The sequence below is a fragment of the Cherax quadricarinatus genome, unplaced genomic scaffold (assembly GCF_038502225.1).
Source record: "Cherax quadricarinatus isolate ZL_2023a unplaced genomic scaffold, ASM3850222v1 Contig1236, whole genome shotgun sequence".
NCBI lineage: Eukaryota > Metazoa > Arthropoda > Malacostraca > Decapoda > Parastacidae > Cherax > Cherax quadricarinatus.
In genome coordinates, this window is record NW_027196262.1 from 63,171 (window position 1) to 85,000 (window position 21,830).

The 21,830-nt window shown below is 39.4% G+C and overlaps 1 protein-coding gene across 1 annotated transcript in view; it reads right to left on the reverse strand.

Annotated features, from left to right (window-relative positions):
* The window catches only part of LOC128693650 (dynein axonemal heavy chain 3-like), a gene marked incomplete at its 3' end in the record, with an annotated part of 98,359 nt that overhangs the window by 61,719 nt on the left and 14,810 nt on the right, over positions 1-21,830 (reverse strand). The window contains exons 5-10 of the mRNA XM_070080911.1: positions 13,583-13,730; positions 11,359-11,519; positions 6,789-6,911; positions 5,622-5,774; positions 4,633-4,783; positions 3,357-3,453 (exon numbers count right to left, since the gene is read on the reverse strand). Coding sequence (XP_069937012.1) covers positions 3,357-3,453; positions 4,633-4,783; positions 5,622-5,774; positions 6,789-6,911; positions 11,359-11,519; positions 13,583-13,730 — 833 coding nt within the window. The remainder of the gene's footprint in view (positions 1-3,356; positions 3,454-4,632; positions 4,784-5,621; positions 5,775-6,788; positions 6,912-11,358; positions 11,520-13,582; positions 13,731-21,830) is intronic.

Below are 21,830 nucleotides of genomic sequence, written 5' to 3' on the forward strand. Positions count from 1 at the left end.
ATATCCTAATACACACACTTATGAAATAAGCGGCTAACACACTTGGGTTAGACGCTCAATAACAGCAGACAAACAATAACATAGCGAACTCACGCTCCAGTATACATTTCGTAAACAACACATACCACATTCTTTCAACTCGTTCTCTTCATTATGCCTGATCATCTTATACTAGTCAGTCGCATTCATATTCTGTATTCACGGTCATTTTTCATCTTACCTCCAGTGTTGAAGTCTGCCAACAGCCAGCCTAAAATTCAGCTATATTACTAAATATTGTGTATATTTCCCATAAATCTTGTTACTGTATTGCCATTATTGTCTTCGCTTTACTGAGGCTTCCATCACCAGCCAAAAATTATCCTACTACTCCATTATTATACAATGTAAATAAAAATAACAGTAGTATAAACATTACATAATGAAAAATGTGACATTACCCTGACTGGAGCATATCACAACAAATTCATAATTTTGTAACGAAACCTTAGACGACATTTCGGTCCATCATGAACTTTATGATGGTTCATGACGGGACGAGGACAGTCCAAAAATGCCATTACAGTCATTTTATTATTTTCATGAAGAAATGATTCATCAATTTTGACCCTAAATTACACCTTTATTCTGCTGTTCTTTAAAAGAAATAAATTAAGGAATACCCATAACAAACTATTCACAAGACATGAAATATCACGGACCATAACCCTAAAGATATCTTATTTCACGGAATGTAAAGAGGAGCTTAGCAAACCTTTGGCTAATCTTTTCAACATATCACTACAAACTGACATGGTGCCAGATAAGTGGAAAATAGCAAATGTGATACCTATTTTCAAAACAGGTGACAGGTCCTTAGCTTCGAACTATAGACCAATAAGCCTAACCTCCATAGTGGGAAAATTTATGGAATCAATAATTGCCGAGGCAGTTTGTAGCCACCTTGAAAAGCATAAATTAATCAACGAATCTCAGCATGGTTTTACAAAGGGGCGTTCCTGCCTTACGAATTTATTAACTTTTTTCACTAAGGTATTTGAGGAGGTAGATCATGGTAATGAATATGATATTGTGTATATGGACTTCAGTAAGGCTTTTGACAGGGTCCCACATCAGACACTATTGAGGAAAATTAAGGCACATGGAATAGGAGGAGAAATTTTTTCCTGGATAGAGGCATGCTTGACAAATAGGCAGCAGAGAGTTTGCATAAATGGGGAGAAATCAGAGTGGGGAAGCGTCACGAGCGGTGTTCCACAGGGGTCAGTGTTGGGTCCCCTGCTGTTCACAATCTACATAAACGACATAGATGAGGGCATAAAGAGCGACATCAGCAAGTTTGCCGATGACATCAAAATAGGCCGTCGAATTCATTCTGACGAGGACATGAGAGCACTCCAGGAAGATTTGAATAGACTGATGCAGTGGTCGGAGAAGTGGCAGATGCAGTTTAATATAGACAAATTCAAAGTTCTAAATGTTGGACAGGACAATAACCATGCCACATATAAACTAAATAATGTAGATCTTAATATTACGGATTGCGAAAAAGATTTAGGAGTTCTGGTTAGCAGTAATCTGAAACCAAGACAACAGTGCATAAGTGTTCGCAATAAAGCTAATAGAATCCTTGGCTTCATATCAAGAAGCATAAATAATAGGAGTCCTCAGGTTGTTCTTCAACTCTATACATCCTTGGTTAGGCTTCATTTAGATTATGCTGCACAGTTTTGGTCACCGTATTACAGAATGGATATAAATGCTCTGGAAAATTTACAAAGGAGGATGACAAAGTTGATCCCATGTATCAGAAACCTTCCCTATGAGGATAGACTAAGGGCCCTGAATCTGCACTCTCTAGAAAGACGTAGAATTAGGGGGGATATGATTGAGGTGTATAAATGGAAGACAGGAATAAATAAAAGGGATGTAAATAGTGTGCTGAAAATATCTAGCCTAGACAGGACTCGCAGCAATGGTTTTAAGTTGGAAAAATTCAGATTCAGGAAGGAAATAGGAAAGTACTGGTTTGGTAATAGAGTTGTGGATGAGTGGAACAAACTCCCAAGTACAGTGATAGAGGCCAGAACGTTGTGTAGCTTTAAAAATAGGTTGGATAAATACATGAGTGGATGTGGGTGGGTGCGAGTTGGACCTGATAGCTTGTGCTACCAGGTCGGTTGCCGTGTTCCTCCCTTAAGTCAATGTGACCTGACCTGACTGGGTTGGGAGCATTGGCTTAAGCCGGTAGGAGACTTGGACCTGCCTCGCATGGGCCAGTAGGCCTGCTGCAGTGTTCCTTCGTTCTTTTGTTCTTATGTAATCTAAAGATGTCTTTTATAAATAGATGCATCGCACTGTACAGACACCTTCCACCCAACACTTTGGAACTTTCAGCACTTCAGAAATTTTCTTTCACAGTGACCTTTTTTTTTAATACAGGAATGTCTCCTAGCACGTCTCAGTTTTTTACACATTTTTATTGCAACTGTTCTTCTTACAATAAAGTTTTAACACTCAGAATTATTGCAGTGTTTACGAGAAACAACTCAGTGAAACAGCGTTCACCTTGCAACCGAAAGGACCCTGGTTCATTATTATTATTATTATTATTATTATTATTATTATTATTATTAGTACTAGTAGTAGTAGTAGTAGTAGTAGTAGTAGTAGTAGTAGTAGTAGTAGTAGTAGTAGTAGTAGTAGTAGTAGTAGTAGTAGTAGTAGTAGTAGTAGTAGTAGTAGTAGTAGTAACAGTAGTAGTAGTAGTAGTAGTAGTAGTAGTAGTAACAGTAGTAGTAGTAGTAGTAGTAGTAGTAGTAGTAGTAGTAGTAGTAGTAATAGTAGTAGTATTTTTATTATTGCTGTTATTATTATAATAAAGGGAAGCGCTAAACCCGTGGAGATCATACAGCGCTTGGGAGAATGGAAGGCAGCTAGGTTCGAGCCACGGATAGTGAGTATAAGTTCAAGAAGTGTCTCACCGGTATCAAGACGCCTCACTTGGGGGTTAAAAACTTTCGAGAGTTTGTCGACTTCTGCGGGTCACATAAGGAAAAAAACTAAGGATTTCCATATGAATAAATAGTTTACAAAACCGATTAGTTGATAAATGGAACACTTGTGCGACTGATTGCCTCAAACTCCTCATCTTCCACCTTTCTCTGCATTGGACTGAAGTAGCCACTGTGTGGCGAAAAGCTTCCAGATTAAGGATACCTAAATGTTACACAAGTGTCTCATTTATCACATAAGGATCTCAGTGAAAACAAGCCACACTGCTTGTTTATCCTGGGTTAATCTGGATTATTAACTCTCTGATGTCAATAATAGAAAGAAGGTTTTCTTCGACTCACCCCTTCGTAAGTCTGAAACACTCAGGTCGAGGCGAAGTGTCCACTTTTCCCTGCAACAATTTGCGGAAGAATTGGTCGAACAGCCGACGGCTTGTACCTGTACTCAGTCAACCAACGTCGAGGGAAAAGAAGTTTGGTTTCATAATAATATATATGTTAATAAGTTAAATAATTTGACCATATATTTTTCAGACATATGTGAGCACAGGCTGACAATAGTGAATGGGTTCACAAAAAGGAATTTGAACTTAATTTGGAGGGAAGCAATTAGTTTCATATTCCTCAGGCAATAGTGTTCATATTGGGTTGTTAGCCTCTCACAACAAAACTACTTCTATTTCTCTGTTATGATAAGTGTCGTTAACAGTGATCACTGAGCAAGTATATCCCACGTGGAGTTGAAATGATCTATTTATTTCTGCCTTAATCAGAGACCCACATTTTCTTCAGTTGAAGATGGTCTCTAATTAAGACCGAAATTAAAAAAAATCCTTTCTATTCCATGATTTGTTTTCTGTCCGTGTGTGATTTATCTATTCATATATTCCTACATACTAACGTTATCCCCCCTCAGGTATGAAAATTATATAATGAACAAGAAGTATTTATCACAGACTGTTGTATTGTTCTACTTTTTAACATCGGAACTTTTAAGAAGCATCTGTAAAGACATCACCATGAAAATTATGTAGGCATCGTTACATCAAAACAATACAGAAAAATATAAAACAGAGGTTCCTGTTTTAATTCCTAACTCAACACTACCCATATTTACTAGACTAAGTACATTATTTTATTATCCCCTTACAATAATGAAACTTACTTCAGAGTAAACTTTCAAATGTTTCTAATAATTAAATGGTTTATAATTTTATTAAAATCTTCCCCAAAGTTGTCTGCAACCGAGCTCAAAGACTCCGGTGCTTATGAGTATGTTCCGCTGACCACCGGTGACATGCAAACACGAACGTATTGTATTGAAAACAATCGTAAGTTGAGGCGTAAATGAAACTGATCTCCAGTTACTTCTGGCATTATTGCAAAGTTTAAAATGTTAACTCTTATATCTGGCATGAAATGCTGCACATGGAAATGATATGACTGGCAGTAAAATCAAGTGTAACTGACATTTCCTCAGCCTTTAAAGTGGATGCCTTGATTTAAACAATGAGATCAAACCTTAACGTACATGAATTAAGTTGATTACCTTTCATATCTAAGATACTCTATTCATCCCCTCCGGTCATAGGGTATGAATATAATAACATTCCCTCACCGGTGATAGTGGAGCCGATAGTCCAAGGTATTGCGAATGTGATGAAGTACTGCAGGAGAGACGTCAGCTTGTCGTCTGAGATCTTGGGGCCTAGAGGCTTGCCAGCCTCCCGCACCTCGTCCAACAGAGAGTCCAGCAGCCGAGAGAATGACTGGTGTAAGGGAATTTACTTAAATGCGTAAGCAACAATAATGAAAAGCATGGGTGCAAAAGTATATTAAAAGATAACTCGATAAAGACAGTATTTAAAAAAAAAATCCTAATCTAAAACATTTTAACTTCCTCCCATCAAGCCTGAGGGAGTATTCTCACAGACTCGTCTACCTGTCTTCAAGGGTAAACATGACAAGTTCATGATAAAAACTTTTTCTTCTTCTTTTGGTTGTGGTACCTCCACCGGACTGTGTTAGGTAAGCAGAAACATTACTGATCAGGCTGTCTATGGGAAGTTGGGTGATGCTCAAAACACAGTCTTCATACAATATTCAGGTAGTCAAATAAAATACAAAGCACCAGAACTACATATCTCAATGCAGTTGTTGGATATTTGGTGTTAAATGAAATTCTGAGACTCGGCCAAAAACAGTGGCATACGCCATATTCTTTTATTGGTTTATTCTTTTTCAGTGGCCATCACACTGAAAAATAAAAAGTCACAATACTGTGGCTGTAACAATTCACCAAAAATCCGCATTTAGGAGAGGAAGCTTATGACGGCGCTTCTGTCTGTCCTGTACCATTGTCAAATCATTAGCGTTTTAAATCAGGGAAAAGAAATTTTTCCAAGTGAACGTAACAGGAGATTATGATTTGAAAGTTCATCAGTGATTTAGGTTATGCTTATGATGCAGCAATTTACTTTCAGGTAACTGAATATATAAAACACTTCACTCCCACCTGGAAGAGATGCAACTCTGAGGTTTGGATCATAAATTTACACTTCTTCCTAACAAAATCAAAGAAAGAATATATAAAACACTAACTCCCACCTGAAAGAGATGGAGCTCTGAGGTTTGGATCATAAATTTGCACTTCTTCATAACAAAGTCAAAAACTGGAGGCAGGAGCCACTCCACCACATCGTTCACCATATGCTTCACGTCACCCTTGACAGCCACCGGCAGGTTACACATGTACGAGTCCTTGACGGGAGCAAAAAAAAAAAAACTTATAAATACAACATAAACCATCGAACAGGTGAGGCCTGAACCTATGGCAATCGTGTTATTACGATTTCGTGAGTCATAATACAACATACAGCATATGGCAGTGACTATATTTCGGCTGACAGTGATGTCACTTTACAATCAGATAAAGATTTTGTCTTCCTCTTCGTAAATAACCAGATAGAAAATAGATTACTGAATATGTACTCTCTACTGGTATGCTGAATGTGTTGTATAGACTGAAAAAGAATTAAATCAAATAATTCACTGATAATTCCTACTCATGAAGTGAACATATTTTAGCACAGAGAATGGATGAATATTCTGAATTTTCTGGGTTTTTTAACGTTACTCGGTTACGCTGTCATGTTTATTCACACAGGATATATATCATGTGGGTTGTATTACTCTCAGCGTATGTGTACCTAGAGTTTATTTTAGGTATTAAAATATTCTTGTCTGATGGTAAAAACGTTACCCTGCAGCCATAATAACCCTCGTGTAGTCGATAGGCTTTAAACCCCATTAACTAACCATCTATATATTTATTACAAGTATATGTACACCGAGAGGGTTATTTCGCTCAATATATATAGAAGCTTAAAAGGTTACATGCAGCCCTAATGATCTTAATGTAGTTGAAAGGTTTTAGAGCTAATGAACTCTGTCGTATTCATAAAAATGGCTAAACTCTGAGGTCATACACCCCTCAGATTTTGACGAATGAAAAAATATCCTCAGTGTTTAATCACAAATAAAAAAAAATGTTCGGCTCTTGGTCCATACCCTACTAACAGGACAAATATATGTGGTTCACATTGAAGGATCACTAGACCATTTGTTACATTATCCTCAGGAAACTCCAATTCAGTCATTACATTACGTTGAGGGACTATCCTGAAGGATTATCAGCCCGTCTATTACCGTGAGGGGCCACCAGCCCATCTATGGCATAACCCTGAAGGACCATCAGCCCGTCTGTTATATTACCTTGAGGGGCCGCCAGCCCAGCTGCTGACTCTCCATATAGATCATCCCGCAGCGAGACACGGTGGCTGGTGATGCTTGCTCCAAGTCGGAAGTCTCGAAGATGAGGCTCATCTTATTAGGCATCTGAAGTCAAAGCAAATACCACAAAGTATATAATATGTCTTTAAAAAGTCACAGGGACGTTTAAGACAAGCACCTCATGTGATTATGCACGTATTTTTTTAGTGCCATAAACAAGAACATCGAAAATGCTAATACCTGGAGCATATTGAGGTAATTAAATAAACATTGTACTTACAGTCCTTATGATACATGTGGATAGAATAATGTTAATTAATATTTGCTATTTTGGTAATGAATGCAACACTAAGGACATAAACCAGGAGTGAAAGTCAATATTGAATTCATTAAGATAAACTACAATTGCCAAAGTAAATATTTAATAAATGTTATATGAATGGGTTGCCAACATTACTCTATTAGTGGAGAAAATATATACAAAGGATCTCACATTATTAACAAAAGTAAAATAAAATGTAATTAAAAGATTAAGATGTGATGGTCGAGGTACATCACTTTCAAAAGTGGCACTAAAAGTGATCCTGCGTAGGCGAAACGTTTCAACAATAAAGTATCCCAACTGTTGCACATGTGTTTTAATCATCAACTTTAACAGTCCTGTTGCCAACACGTGCCGTTCCCGCACCAGTTACTGTATCTTATATCAACCATACATTAAACAGTTCTGCAACTTACTCTGCACAATCTTTTGTTTGTACAGCAACACAAGGTCCTGTAAATGTCGAGTCACGTCAGTCGTCGAGGGCTAGTGTAACAGTATTCGCTCTGCTCGTAGTGCAAGAAGTGCAGCTAGAAATCCTGGTACGAGAGCCTGTTACAGTTGTAGAAACCGGGGAAATATTGCTGTAAACTGTAAGGGTATTCAAAATAAAAACCGTCGTTCTCAAGGTAGCCCTCTAACCGATTTACCGCACTGTACTTTTAATATCGTACATATGAATGCATCACTTGTCAAGCGAGGACGTATTACACTTAATTTTGAGGTCGTTCCAATCGTAGCGAAAGGAAGAGTCGTATTATTATTATTACAATCAAGGGGGAAGCGCTAAACCCGGAGGATTATACAGCGCCTGGGGGGGGATGTGGAAGGCATTCAGGCTTAATTTGGGGAACTGGAGCACAGATCCAATTCCCTAAATCAAGAGCCCCTCACCAACATCAAGGAACCTTCCTTGAGGGGTGGAAGAGTCGTAGAGAACGTGATTCTCGGAACAGCCATAACAACTCGTCTCAAGGTTCGGGTTCAGGAAAATCCGAGTGACCAAGTCAAAACATCCCATGCTGACAATAGGTAATAGCGAGTATTCCATCCATGTTAAGAATTCCTTTGACGCCTTATGCAGTCTAGAGGAAAAATGTCTCGTTGCTTCACACGTTGTCGACGAAGACATTTTTGGAGATGCGATCGAAAACACTTACTCCAGTGACGACTCACCTTGTTTGCATGTCCGTTCCATTGCAGCAATAGGTCTATTAGTAGAAGCTTCTATGCTCAATGCGCTCGTTCATGTGTTCATGGACTCCGGTGCACATGTGAATATAATCAGATCTAGCTTGTAATAAAGTTGGTAGAATTACCGACAATATGTAAAGTAAAAGGACACAAGTGCAACTAATGTGACATTTCATTGTGGCAACGTTTCGATAAAGCTTGATAAAGCTCCTGGAGAGCGAAACGTTGCCACAATAAAATGCCACATTAGTTGCACTTGTGTCCTTTTACTTTACAGATCTAGCTTGCTTAAGGATAAGCAATTACGTCGTGTCCTTTTAGTAGAACTAACTATGTGACCATCTTTAGTCTGCTTGTCCGAGGTCAGACTTCCCTCACCTTCTCCATCAAAGATAGAGTTTTCTGACTCCTTTCTTGTTGTAGACCAGATTAATTCTTTGGTGATCTTCTACTGGGATTTGCATCGATGCGAGATCTACATAGCATGCTTGATCCTTACTAATGGCATTCACGAATTGAAGACATAATCGTAACATTCTCGGGTTACCAGCTTGGATCCGAGATTTATCATAGTGCTGCAGAGTATGAATTTCGGATTAAGTCTTTTCAGACTCGTGCATTCTCTAGTAAGGTAACCAAGTGGCCAGACACTGGTAAAAATATCGCACCTGTCTGGAATCCAGTCCCTACAACCTCGCCCACGCAGGTTAGTGTGCAGTCGCCTCAGGTGTCACAGGAATCTCAGACAACCTTGCGATGGCTACTCGTTCGAGCAGTAGTTCCTCATCAGGGGACGCCTTGTCGGAAAACTACTACTTCAAGCAAATTATGCCATCTCTTGTTGTGTCACAGGCTGTCTACAGAAAGACGTTTTTGTCGTGACTGGGATGTGTTGCTGTCTCTTGTGTTCTAGATACTGATAATGTCCTAGTTGACAGTGATTCTTGTAAGATAAAGGGTTTGTTTGTCGAGTTATTCTTACATATTGTAAAGAGGTTATAAGATCTATTTCTACTCTGCCAATGCCTTTGGTCAGAGTGTTTACAGCAAAACGAACACCACCCTCGTTGACCTTGTTCACTATCCGTATCCTGTTTGGGACGAGTTGTCATCAGACCAGTGGGTCGGTGCTATTTCATCCGGAGAGTCATCCACTCCACCAGTAGAGGAAACAGACTTAGCTCCTGCTGACTCCTGCCAGGTAGCACTAATTTCCAATGTTCCTTCCAAGGCAATAAGCACCTGTGTGTAATGGTAGACCATTTCATCAGATACTGTGAGTTAGTTCCTACAGTAGATAAGACTGCCGAGACAGTAGCTAAAGCGTTTAATTAAGGAACTGTCTCGACAACCACTATCCCTCATCATTGTGCCGGCAATGGTTTAATGTAAAAAAACATTAAGAAAGTGCTCGATGTCTTAAGAGCAACTAATAATCCCAACAGTGCAACCTGGGATGAAGTCATACCTGATGTACAGTGTGCTAGAAATTCTGCTTACAATGCCTCTATTGAAGATACTCCACATTATGCATTGTATTGTGTAGATAAGAGTTTACCGTATGAGTTGTTATATTCCACTTCGAAATTAAACTATAAGTGCACATGATTTCGTAGCGACTCGTACCAGTTTAGCTCAAAGTGTCTTCAGAAGAATCCGAGAAACACTCCATAAAACAACAGCAGAATTTGCAAGAGTTACTAACACTTGAACAAAGCCAACCATATGAAAGTAGACGCGAGAGTTAGGTTAACAAATTTCAATAAAACATCTGCGATGCCACAGAGCTCGATCAAAAGTTTGTTGGTCCCTACCGAGTAGTTGAGCATGTAAGTGGTAACACATAAAAGGTTAGAATAATTAATGGTAGTCTGTATAAAGAATCGCAATTAGACCATAAGAAGTTAGTATGCGACGATGTTGATGAGATTCTTGGCACCCAGACGAGTGAGTCAGACTTTTGACAATCCTCCTGACCCAGTACCTTCTATCTCTGACAACCTGTCATTATTCTCTACGTACATGACAAGTGATGAGGAATCCTCAAGTTTTAGCTGTTAATACTCATGTTAATCCTCCTCGGTCACGGCATGTGTGAGCCGTTGCCACAGAATTTGACCCCTCCCCCATCCCCTTCCCTAGAGATGATGACCACTCTGCATATGTAAATCTCACTCTAGCAGAGTTAGGGTTAAGTGTAAATAGCTTGTACAGATAATTAGAATAGTCCAATCAGTACACAACTGTGTGTAGTAAGCCGTACAGTATGTCAGTGTAATCATGAATCTTTTTTTTTTTTTAAGTGTTCACGTTCTCTCCGAATTCTGAGATTTAACAATAAAAAACTCGAGTGCACCGAATATGTCTTTTCTGTTAAACACTTTCTTCATTGTAAATAAGTTTCCTAAGACTCCGTAGATCACATGAATAACATCGATCGATCTCATTTGTCCACATGTAATCTCATTAATTACTATGATTCACCATGATTTGCAATACATTATATTCAAATATGTATTATGTCCGCTGTACAACTTTTTTTTTTTTTTTTGCAACGTCTGCCGTCTACCTTATGTATTAGTTTTTAGTTGTATGTCGAGAATGCTGTTAACAGACGATACTTGTGCAGTATATATATTTGTCCTAATAACATTTATAGTCAGGCTCCCTTGATAGCCTGACGTCACGTGATTCTCCCACACGTAGGTCTTCCTCTTAGATTGAGGCAGGCTAACGAGACGGGTAGACGGACAGGCTGGGGCTCTTCCACGCTTATCGAATATACGCCTCCATGACAGTTTATAGTTGTTTCCTGCTACCATCACTCATCCAAGGACCCATACAACATGTATGATCTCTCTTAGAAACATAATCCATCATCAAACTGATGACATCCTTCAAATTCACCTGCATCTCTGATACAAGCATAATTTTCCCTCTTAGAAGTGTTTCGCCCCAATGCCCCATCATGTAAACCTGTACGATCTCACGATACAATATCTTTCGTGTAAAATGTGCATCGTCCTTCGAGCTTACCTGTATAATCTCTCCGGACATAAGACAAAGTTTCTTGTTATCGTCGAGTACTGTGTTGAGGTTCTCCACCCAGACAGCGTCAACCGGACCGTCGAGCACAAGCCAGCGTCGCTCCTCAGACGTCGACACCGCCATCTCCCGGAAGGTCTTGGCCAGGACACCTATATGATAGAACCACCACAGCCTTGTAAGATTCAGTTTATTCACAACTAACCAACAACTTGACACCAAAACTAGACGTTTCGGTTCGTCGTGGGTCATTACAAAGTCACGAGTAAGAAAGAAAAGAGGATAAAACTAGAAGTTAGCCAGGGAATTGGGGGGGTAAGGCGACAGTAAGGATTAGGTCAGGTCACGTATGTTCTGAAGACTCGAGAATTTGACATTTTTGTTTAAACTCGAAGGGATATACATGGTGATGTAAAAATTATTAACAGGGAAATTAAAATACTACATCGTGTAGCTCCACAATACAACTATCACTACGACACAAGGAAGACAGATTATAAACAACTGATCATGACAAAATATATGCCAGAAATTTCATTAGTATCCAGATGGACATGGCTAAATAATCTCACACTACTGACCAGGGTTCAACTCTCAGATGACTACATTATTTATGTAACAGCGGGTAGTGGCCTCCGAAAATCACCCCAACATGACTTAAGTAAAGGAAGAAATGAAGAAAAAAATAAGATGAGAGAAAAGAGTGAATAGCATATAACTATAGTGGTCGCAAGTGACAAGCATGACGGGGATACATGGAATAATTCACCTCGCACTTAAAATTTACAAAAAAAAATAAAGAGTTTATACAAGGTAAAAATGCAGAGAATAGTTTAAGAACATAACAGAAGGAATAAAGATAAGAAGCAAGTGGTAAAGCTACAACCATCTTCTCCAGGAAAAAAATATTTGGAAATTAAGCATAGAGAGAGGTCCTGTGTAAAGGAAATAGATTAGAGATAAGAGAGAATAAAAAGGCAAAACAGGATACTGAAAAACTTAAGAAATATAGTCATGGAAGACAATTCTTCACCGGCTCTCTGAACAACGCGACTCTATGAAGAGCGAGAAGAGGATGAGACTACTAGCCGGTTGCTAGCCCACTCAGCTCACAAACTGAGGTCCGTGGTTCGATCCCCGGTATGGGTGGAAACATTAGAACGCAATTCCTTAAGAAACATGCTGTTCCTGTACACCTATCAGTAAAATGGGTATCTGGGTGTTAGTAGCTTAGTGTAGGTTGCATCCTGGGACAAAATGATCTAATTTGCCCGAAATGCACTGCATAACAAGCGGCTTTGTATACAGTAGCATGTCTGATGTCAGGTACCTAGACACCCATTTTACTGATAGATGAACATGGACAGTAGGTGTCTTATGGAAACACGTCATAATGTTTTCCATCCGTACCAGGGGATCGATACCCGGACCTCAGTATGTGAGTGAACTATCTATCGAGCTACGGGACGCCGTTAATGATCCAAATAGGACAAAAACGTTGTTTAAAGTTTCATTCTATGTGCAGGTTATTTGTATATTGTTCCAGTCACGGTATTGTGCCGTTTTTATTCTTCTGGCATGTCGTTAGCACGTACCGCAACATTAGCATCTCGTTTACTGGTGCTTCTGGAGCTCCGCTTATCCATCCTACTACCTCTTCCAAGGACATCACTCTGTCTCCCTCCTCTTACGTATTTTAATTTCATTATAAAGCCCTTCCCCATACATTCTGTAGTTAACGCACTATTCTCTTGTGTGCCACATTATCCCAAACATTCTTACAGAAATAAAATATAGTCCACTAATCCATCTCTTTCTTAGTTTCTTGCCATCTTACGAAACTCAAATAGGATAGGAGATCAGAATTTACTCTAAACGCACTAAAGTCGTCGTAAGAATAAACTGCTTTAATCAATTTTTTTCCACTACTCTCCTTCTGGTTATCTTCTCCCTTACCCAAGATAATTTATAAATATTTTTAATAACCACGTGTGGTTAAGTGTTGTCACTCATTACCTTTGCTTGAATATTGGGATTACTCACTTTATTTCTCGTTCCGGGGATTGTCCTGTTATTTTCCTACCAAATAATAATAATAATAATAATAATAATAATAATAATAATAATAATAATAATAATAATAATAATAATAATAATATTAAAATAATACTAATAATATTAATAATAACCAAGCCAAGATAGAGGAAAACATTACCGTCTGACCACTCATGTGAGAAAGGGTCGTAGGCACCGTAGAGTTGGCCCAAGGTCAGAGCTTTAGGGTTGATAATCTTGTACTGCACACCACGCTCCTCGCCCATCTTCCTCTCCCGTCCCACCCGGTCCAAGGCACTCGCCAGACCCTGTGCAAGTATTTCATGACCAACATTTCTTGTTGAATGTGGCGCTTGTCCCTACCGTGAGTCTTCATACCAGGTGCTAAGACTGGCAATATGTAAAGTATATTATGGAGAGAAATATCTATTAAACTACAAATATTAAAAATACCCCAGTGAAAAACTAGTGAAAAAAGACACTTTATAAGGTAAGTTTTTCTTGGGACATCTAGCTCTGTGTAGAGCTTGATCAAGTTATGATAAAGTTTTACCCAGAGCGAAACTACTCCAGTAAAAGTCTATTATGCAATATATCTTTTCTTCGCTACTGTCGATTTTTGTTGTAAATCAAGTAAAGCTCTCAAGTGTTTCCTGCCATCTTTGTCATTGTGGTATTTTTTAATTAGCTGATTTATAAATGGAACAGAATAACTGGATCGAATGAAGAACTTCCCAAGAAAAACAACATAATTATATATATATATATATATATATATATATATATATATATATATATATACACATTATATATATATATATATATATATATATATATATATATATATATATATATATATATATGCACGGCAACTAGCATAACAACTGATCTTCTCATGATCGAAATAATTTACTTTAGAAAATCCACAAGAAACACAGCTGCACTTGGTTATATGAGTTGAATATTAGCAGAACAGTACGTTGATAATAAATACAATATTTTTAGTTATAAGACTCACGGTAAGGTGAGGCGCCATATATGTCATGTAACCTCTCAACCACTGGTCAAGATAAGTTAATGTTGTGAATTATCATATAAAACAACAATGTGTTGCCTTTACCTTTTTAAATTTTTGATAAGAAATAATCGGGACAATCGCATTTATCAACAGATCGTCCCGAATAGAACTGAGTAAGTTTACAAGCAATCAGTATTTTCAAATTAGTCTACTTTTGAGCCAGTGGTATTCAGAAATAAAATACTGCACCAATTTCTCATTAAAAACACATAAAACCACATTCCATATAATTTGTGGTTGAGCACTGTCATGCACATGTGACCTTCGCAATACACACATGCAGGCTCGTCCAAGCACATGAATTCATTTGTCATTCTTTGTCACGTCAGCATGCGAGAGGCTCCGCCAGCAAGTCACATGCAAACATTCAACATTAAGACATGCACTCGCTACACTGTGGGTACAACATACCAACATCAAAATGCTATTCAAAAAAATCACGACATTATTGGCACAATAAAATATGAAATATAGTTTTTGAAAAGTTACTGGTGCATAGGATGTGTGAATGATGACTGGGAGAGACAAAGTGTTAGTGTAAATGATGACGGGGAGAGACAGTGAGAGTGTTAGTGTGAATGATGACGGAGAGAGACAGTGAGAGTGTTAGCGTGAATGATGACGGGGAGAGACAATGGGAGTGTTAGTGTAAATGATCACGGGGAGAGACAATGGGAGTGTTAGTGTAAATGATCACGGGGAGAGACAATGGGAGTGTTAGTGTAAATGATCACGGGGAGAGACAATGGGAGTGTTAGTGTAAATGATCACGGGGAGAGACAATGGGAGTGTTAGTGTAAATGATCACGGGGAGAGACAATGGGAGTGTTAGTCTAAATGATCACGGGGAGAGACAATGGGAGTGTTAGTGTAAATGATCACGGGGAGAGACAATGGGAGTGTTAAATGATCATGGGGAGAGACAATGGGAGTGTTAGTGTAAATGATCACGGGGAGAGACAGTGAGAGTGTTAGTGCAAATGATGACGGGGAGAGACAATGGGAGTGTTAGTGTAAATGATCACGGGGAGAGACAGTGAGAGTGTTAGTGCAAATGATGACGGGGAGAGACAATGAGAGTGTTAGTGTAAATGATCACGGGGAGAGACAATGGGAGTGTTAGTGTGAGTGATCACGGGAAGAGACAATGGGAGTGTTAGTGTAAATGATCACGGGGAGAGACAATGAGAGTGTTAGTGTAAATGATCACGGGGAGAGACAATGGGAGTGTTAAATGATCACGGGGAGAGACAATGAGAGTGTTAGTGTAAATGATCACGGGGAGAGACAATGGGAGTGTTAAATGATCACGGGGAGAGACAACAGGAGTGTTAGTGTAAATGATCACGGGGAGAGACAGTGAGAGTGTTAGTGTAAATGATCACGGGGAGTGGGAGAGACAATGAGAGAGTTAGTGTAAATGCTCACGGGGAGAGACAATGGGAGTGTTAGTGTGAATGATCAAGGGGAGAGACAATGGGAGTGTTAGTGAAAATGCTCACGGGAAGAGACAATGGGAGTGTTAGTGTAAATGATCACGGGGAGAGACAATGGGAGTGTTAGTGTAAATGATCACGGGGAGAGACAGTGAGAGTGTTAGTGTAAATGATGACGGGGAGACAGTGAGAGTGTTAGTGTAAATGACCACGGGGAGAGGGAGAGACAATGGGAGTGTTAGTGTAAATGATCACGGCGAGAGACAATGGGAGTGTTAGTGTAAATGATCACGGGGAGAGACAATGGGAGTGTTAGTGTAAATGATCACGGGGAGAGACAATGGGAGTGTTAATGTAAATGATCACGGGGAGAGACAATGGGAGTGTTAGTGTAAATGATCACGGGGAGAGAATGGGAGTGTTAGTGTAAATGATCACGGGGAGAGACAATGGGAGTGTTAGTGTAAATGATCACGGGGAGAGAATGGGAGTGTTAGTGTAAATGATCACGGGGAGAGACAATGGGAGTGTTAGTGTAAATGATCACGGGGAGAGACAAATGGAGTGTTAGTGTAAATGATCACGGGGAGAGACAATGGGAGTGTTAGTGTAAATGATCACGGCGAGAGACAATGGGAGTGTTAGTGTAAATGATCACGGGGAGAGACAATGGGAGTGTTAGTGTAAATGATCACGGGGAGAGACAATGGGAGTGTTAGTGTAAATGATCACGGGGAGAGACAATGGGAGTGTTAGTGTAAATGATCACGGGGAGAGACAATGGGAGTGTTAGTGTAAATGATCACGGGGAGAGACAATGGGAGTGTTAGTGTAAATGATCACGGGGAGAGACAATGGGAGTGTTAGTGTAAATGATCACGGGGAGAGACAATGGGAGTGTTAGTGTAAATGATCACGGGGAGAGACAATGGGAGTGTTAGTGTAAATGATCACGGGGAGAGACAATGGGAGTGTTAGTGTAAATGATCACGGGAAGAGACAGTCTATGAATAAAGTTTACTCTGAAAAATATTGTCCTCTTGGAGTTTTCGTCGGCAATCCTGTCTAACCAGGACATTCATGTCTTGCAAGTGTGCGTCTCTGCATTCATATTGCCAAAACACCATTCTAACATGTTAACCCAACCTATTATTATTATTATTATTATTATTATTATTATTATTATCATATGTTCATTTGAAAACGTTAAAGGCGTCAGGGATATACATTATTATTACATTTATGAGCAAGAGCTATGTTTGTAGCCGTCGTGCAGAAAAAAGGGAGAGCATCTCCGTCTCCGTTGACTAAGATTTTTACCAGCGTCAAGGCCACACACGTCTCTCATTGAGAGTATCTTCCATGATAAAGTTGTACATTTTGTTGCACGGTCGTAGAGTACTTCTTCAAGTGTGAACATATTAAAATTACGCAATGCTGTTGAGAGTGGAACGTGTGGGTCTGGGTGAGTGAGCCTGAGTGAATGAGTCTGAGTACTCTGGGTGAGTGTAACCGGTGTGGTTGAATAGCGAACATGAGGAAGATGAGAATAGGCGAGTTAAACAGCCCGTGGGAGTGATACTGTTGCTGCTGCTGCTTGTTTGCAGTTACCACAGCTAACACAGGCACTCAGATTGAAAGATGGTTTTGAGATCGTGCCTGCTGTGTGCGCTTATACCCTGAGATCGACTGATGTATCAACTTACTCACGTTTAATACACAATACTCTGATAATTTTCCAAAAATGTTAAAATACGTGAGTGAAAACCATTACTAACAAAGACTAACTCAGCATCATTGCGGCATATCACATTATTCCATCTGAAGAGGACTTGTAAAATGGCGCAACAATATTGGATGTTATTATCGGATAATGAAGATTAAGCAATTAGACCTTTTTATTTAAAAAAAAGTATAAACAAGTGATTAGATGTTTTGGTCAGTCGACCTTTGGGGCCACAAAGCAGGATCACCACTATGGACAACATCGCAAAACAAAGAGAATATGAGAGACCCCTTTGGCGACGGCTTTGAACATGCCCAGCCTCCTCAGACGCCCCTTCTTCTGTAGAGACTCCGCCAGTGTCTGTTGGTGGGAATGTTAGCCATGATCTTGGTTTAGTAAACAGAAACTTGTGAATTTCATTGCCCCTCTGGATCAACTAAAGATTCGCACTCCTTCCTAGGGAAAACACTGGAATATAGTTTTGCAAATTCCTAGATAGATTACTTAAATTAAATTTCTTCACATCGCGCAATTTTTTGCAAGGTTATGTAAGGTTGCAATATTAGTTTAAATACAAAAAATAAATATGCAGAAACAAACTTTGCATAACTAGATTTCATTATATTCCTAAGGAGGCGAATCTTCCAATGATAACCCCTATTCTCCTTCAGCATTGTCTACTAATGATTGCAGCTAATATGAACTTACAAATTATTACACCAATATGTCTCCAGGTGGAGGGAAATGCAACTCTAGTCCCCAAGGCAATTTAAAGACAACTTTAATAGTTATTTCCAGGATTGAAGTTTTCTTTACTTGTCACTCACTTGGATTGCAGCTTTAATGATCCCAGTCGATAACCAAAGAATTTCTGGTTATCTAATGACAGTTATTTTGGCATAATTGACAAAACACTTTAGAAATAGAATATTCTGATAATTATTATTAATCATGCATTATTCGTCAGAAAATAAGTGTCTCCTGAAGTGCTTTTTCATCAGATGATGACCAGTTAAGCTATTAAGCATCCGGGAATAATTTTGAATTTTAAAGAGGTGGAGCGGTAAGCCAGTGGAAAGCCTCGGGCAGTTGACCGAGTCATCATATGACTAAAACCCGCGTCAGGAAACACTTGTCCTGTTTCCTGACATATCTTACCTAACCTATCCGTGAATCCATCGTATTCCCTGATAGGTTCATTAATACTGCAAGGTAACCTTTTCACCACTAGATAAAAATACTTTAATCCTTAAAATAGTGAGTTAGTTTAATATGTTTATTATGCACCCCATACCCATCCTGTGGGCGGTAGTCAAAAGATTACAAAGGTACATAATGGGTCCAGGGACTGGACCCCAAAGTTATGATAGCTGAACTAGTTACAAAGGTAATGAACTCCAGGTAGATCTGGTCACAATCATGGCAAGTTACAAAGGTAATGAATCAGCCTCACTCCTATATGAAAGACAACTCTCGGTAAATATACGCTGAGAGAAATACATCACTCGGTTGTGAAAAAGTCGCGAACAGGCGATACAAGATGCAAAACAACTATGGGCCGAGTTGAATAATAGCTCTTGGCCTTTCGTGTTGTAATCAACACATCAGGAGTTTGCAATGTTGAGTAAAAGAGGAGAATTATTATTATTATAATCAAAGGGGAAGCGCTAAACCCGGCGGATTATACAGCGCCTGGGGGGGGATGTGGAAGGCATTCAGGCTTAATTCGGGGAACTGGAGCACAGATCCAATTCCCTAAATCAAGAGCCCCTCACCAACATCAAGGAACCTTCCTTGAGGGGAAAAGAGGAGAAGATCCAAACAAATACGATCAGAGGAAGCGTCTTTGCTGGAGCAAAGACGCTTCCTCTGATCATAATGTTTGGATCTCCTTTTTTCAGCAACATTGCAAGCTCCTGATGATGTGTTGATTGCAACACGACAGGCCTAGAGCTAGCGTTCAACTCCCCCCACCCCCCGTGGTTGTTTTGCACACCACTCGGTGTATATATCCTGCGAAAGGAATTATACTTAATAAGAAATATAATATTTTTCACACCATTCAATAATAAAAGAAAAAGTAAATTACATATTTTTTTTATTTAAATATTTATTTTCTTTCCATGGTTTTCCTTGATTTTGTATAAACATTTTATTCATTAATTTAAATTCATTTAAAAATTTTATTCAACAAACGTTATATATAATTCCCTCCAAACTTCCATTCAACAAACGATATATATAATTCCTTCCAAAATTTCATTTAACACGTCATAGACTATTCGTTTCAAATTTTCATTGAAATTGTGAATTCTTTCTTTTAAGCTTCGTGTTAACAAGCCAAGTTCCTGTCATTATATTAGGAGACAAAGTTCTAAACCTGTGGATAAATAGTTTTCAAACCCGACAACTTGATAAATGAGACAAAGGAAACATTTGGGTATCTTTATTCTGGAAACGTTTCGCCACACAGTGGCTTCTTCAGTTCAATGCGGAAAAAGGTAGATGATAAGGAGGAGTCCGAGGTAATCAGTCCCTCAAGACTGAATATATCGACTGCAGGCTGAGGGACTGATGACCTCAAAACTCCTCCATCTTCCATCTCCTTCCGCACTGGACTGAAGAAGCCATTGTATGGCGAAACGTTTCCAGAAAAAAGGATACCTAAATGTTGCACAAGTGTCTCATTTATCAAGCTCTAAACCAGTATGGGTCACACAGCGCCTCATTACATGTGGTGTAAGGTTAAGGGTTAGTGGGGTTGAGGGGTTTATAATGGTGCAAAACATCATCACTGATGAAACAGATTAATTGTTGTTTAAAAAGTCAGAGAGGGACTCTGCTAAAAGTATAACTTTCTTCGTGGGCAGTTACAGTGCGTGTTTCAGGGCACTGAAGGTGTTAAAAGGGAATTCCACATTACTCGTTGACAGATAGGGCAGTCTATTAATATATAGTGAACTTTGTAAGCCCAGCGATCCTCACGAGACACCAGGCCTCTCTCCATGAGGCATCCATATGTGTGTGTCCACTTGCTCTTGCGAGCAAAGTTTTCCACATTAAACAGCGATGGACAGAAGATGACAAAAACACAGTTACAGTTTGACTGAAACAAAATATGTTGTTCTCTAACCGATGTTGTTGCCAGCGGTTTCGAAGCCTGTACGAGAGTACTGGAAAACAGTCCAACACAGGGATCAGTTGATCAAAGGTTAAAAACTGTGGTGAACATTAATGGCTCAGACATGCATAAACCAACCTGGGGAGGAGTGCATGAGAGTGCTTCTTCCGTGAAGTACATTCACTAAAACCCTGCTATTATTGCGTGTTGGAGGGTATTAGTTCCATAGCTTGAACTCAGGAAGGATTGCCGCTATGTAGCGATGGCGATACTGATGACAGTGTGGATCTGCTATAGTTTGATGGCTTGATCAGCATCATTTCATCCCACTGAGATGTCTTGGTCGACGGAGGCCAAGGGTGCTGTGTTAATGTTGTGGGCAGTAAGGTATGTATCACAGTCAGTTGTCTGGAGTAAGAAGAATTTTGTCCATTGTAGCTTTTCAAAGACTTCTTGGACTGGGAAGGAGGGAGAGAGAGAGAGAGAGAGAGACAGGGGGGGGGGGGAAGGAAGAAGACACACTGACAGAGAGACAGGTCTTTGGGTATAATGCTAAAAGCCATTATGTCTTTTCACGCACGACGATCTCTGAATCATCGTTGCATCGTGACGAAAACCTGTTCCACTATCATGGTGAAACGGTGGTCAGAAGTATCAGTAGGAATAGACAGGTACTGGGTTCAGGCAACAGGTGATAGCTTCAAAGTAGTTCTGGGTTCTGAAGACAGTCCATGTCCATGCGGGTATGGTAGTGTGTGCTGCTATTACAGGAAATACACTAGAGTAAAGAAATGTTTGGTTTATCATCCGATAAGGTGAAAATAGGGAAGCACAACTGATAATAAACGAAAATAAACTACAAACCCATCCTGAACTGTAGTACCTCTGATGCGTCAGGTCGTGCTGTTGTTCCTGGAAATTACCTCTTACTCTTTATGGTATTAAACACCAAGAAGGAACCTCCAAAATTAACTGAGTAAGGCTTATGAAAAGTGTCTGTTTAGACGCAAACACTGAAATAATCTTTCAGTCAATAATATGGCATAC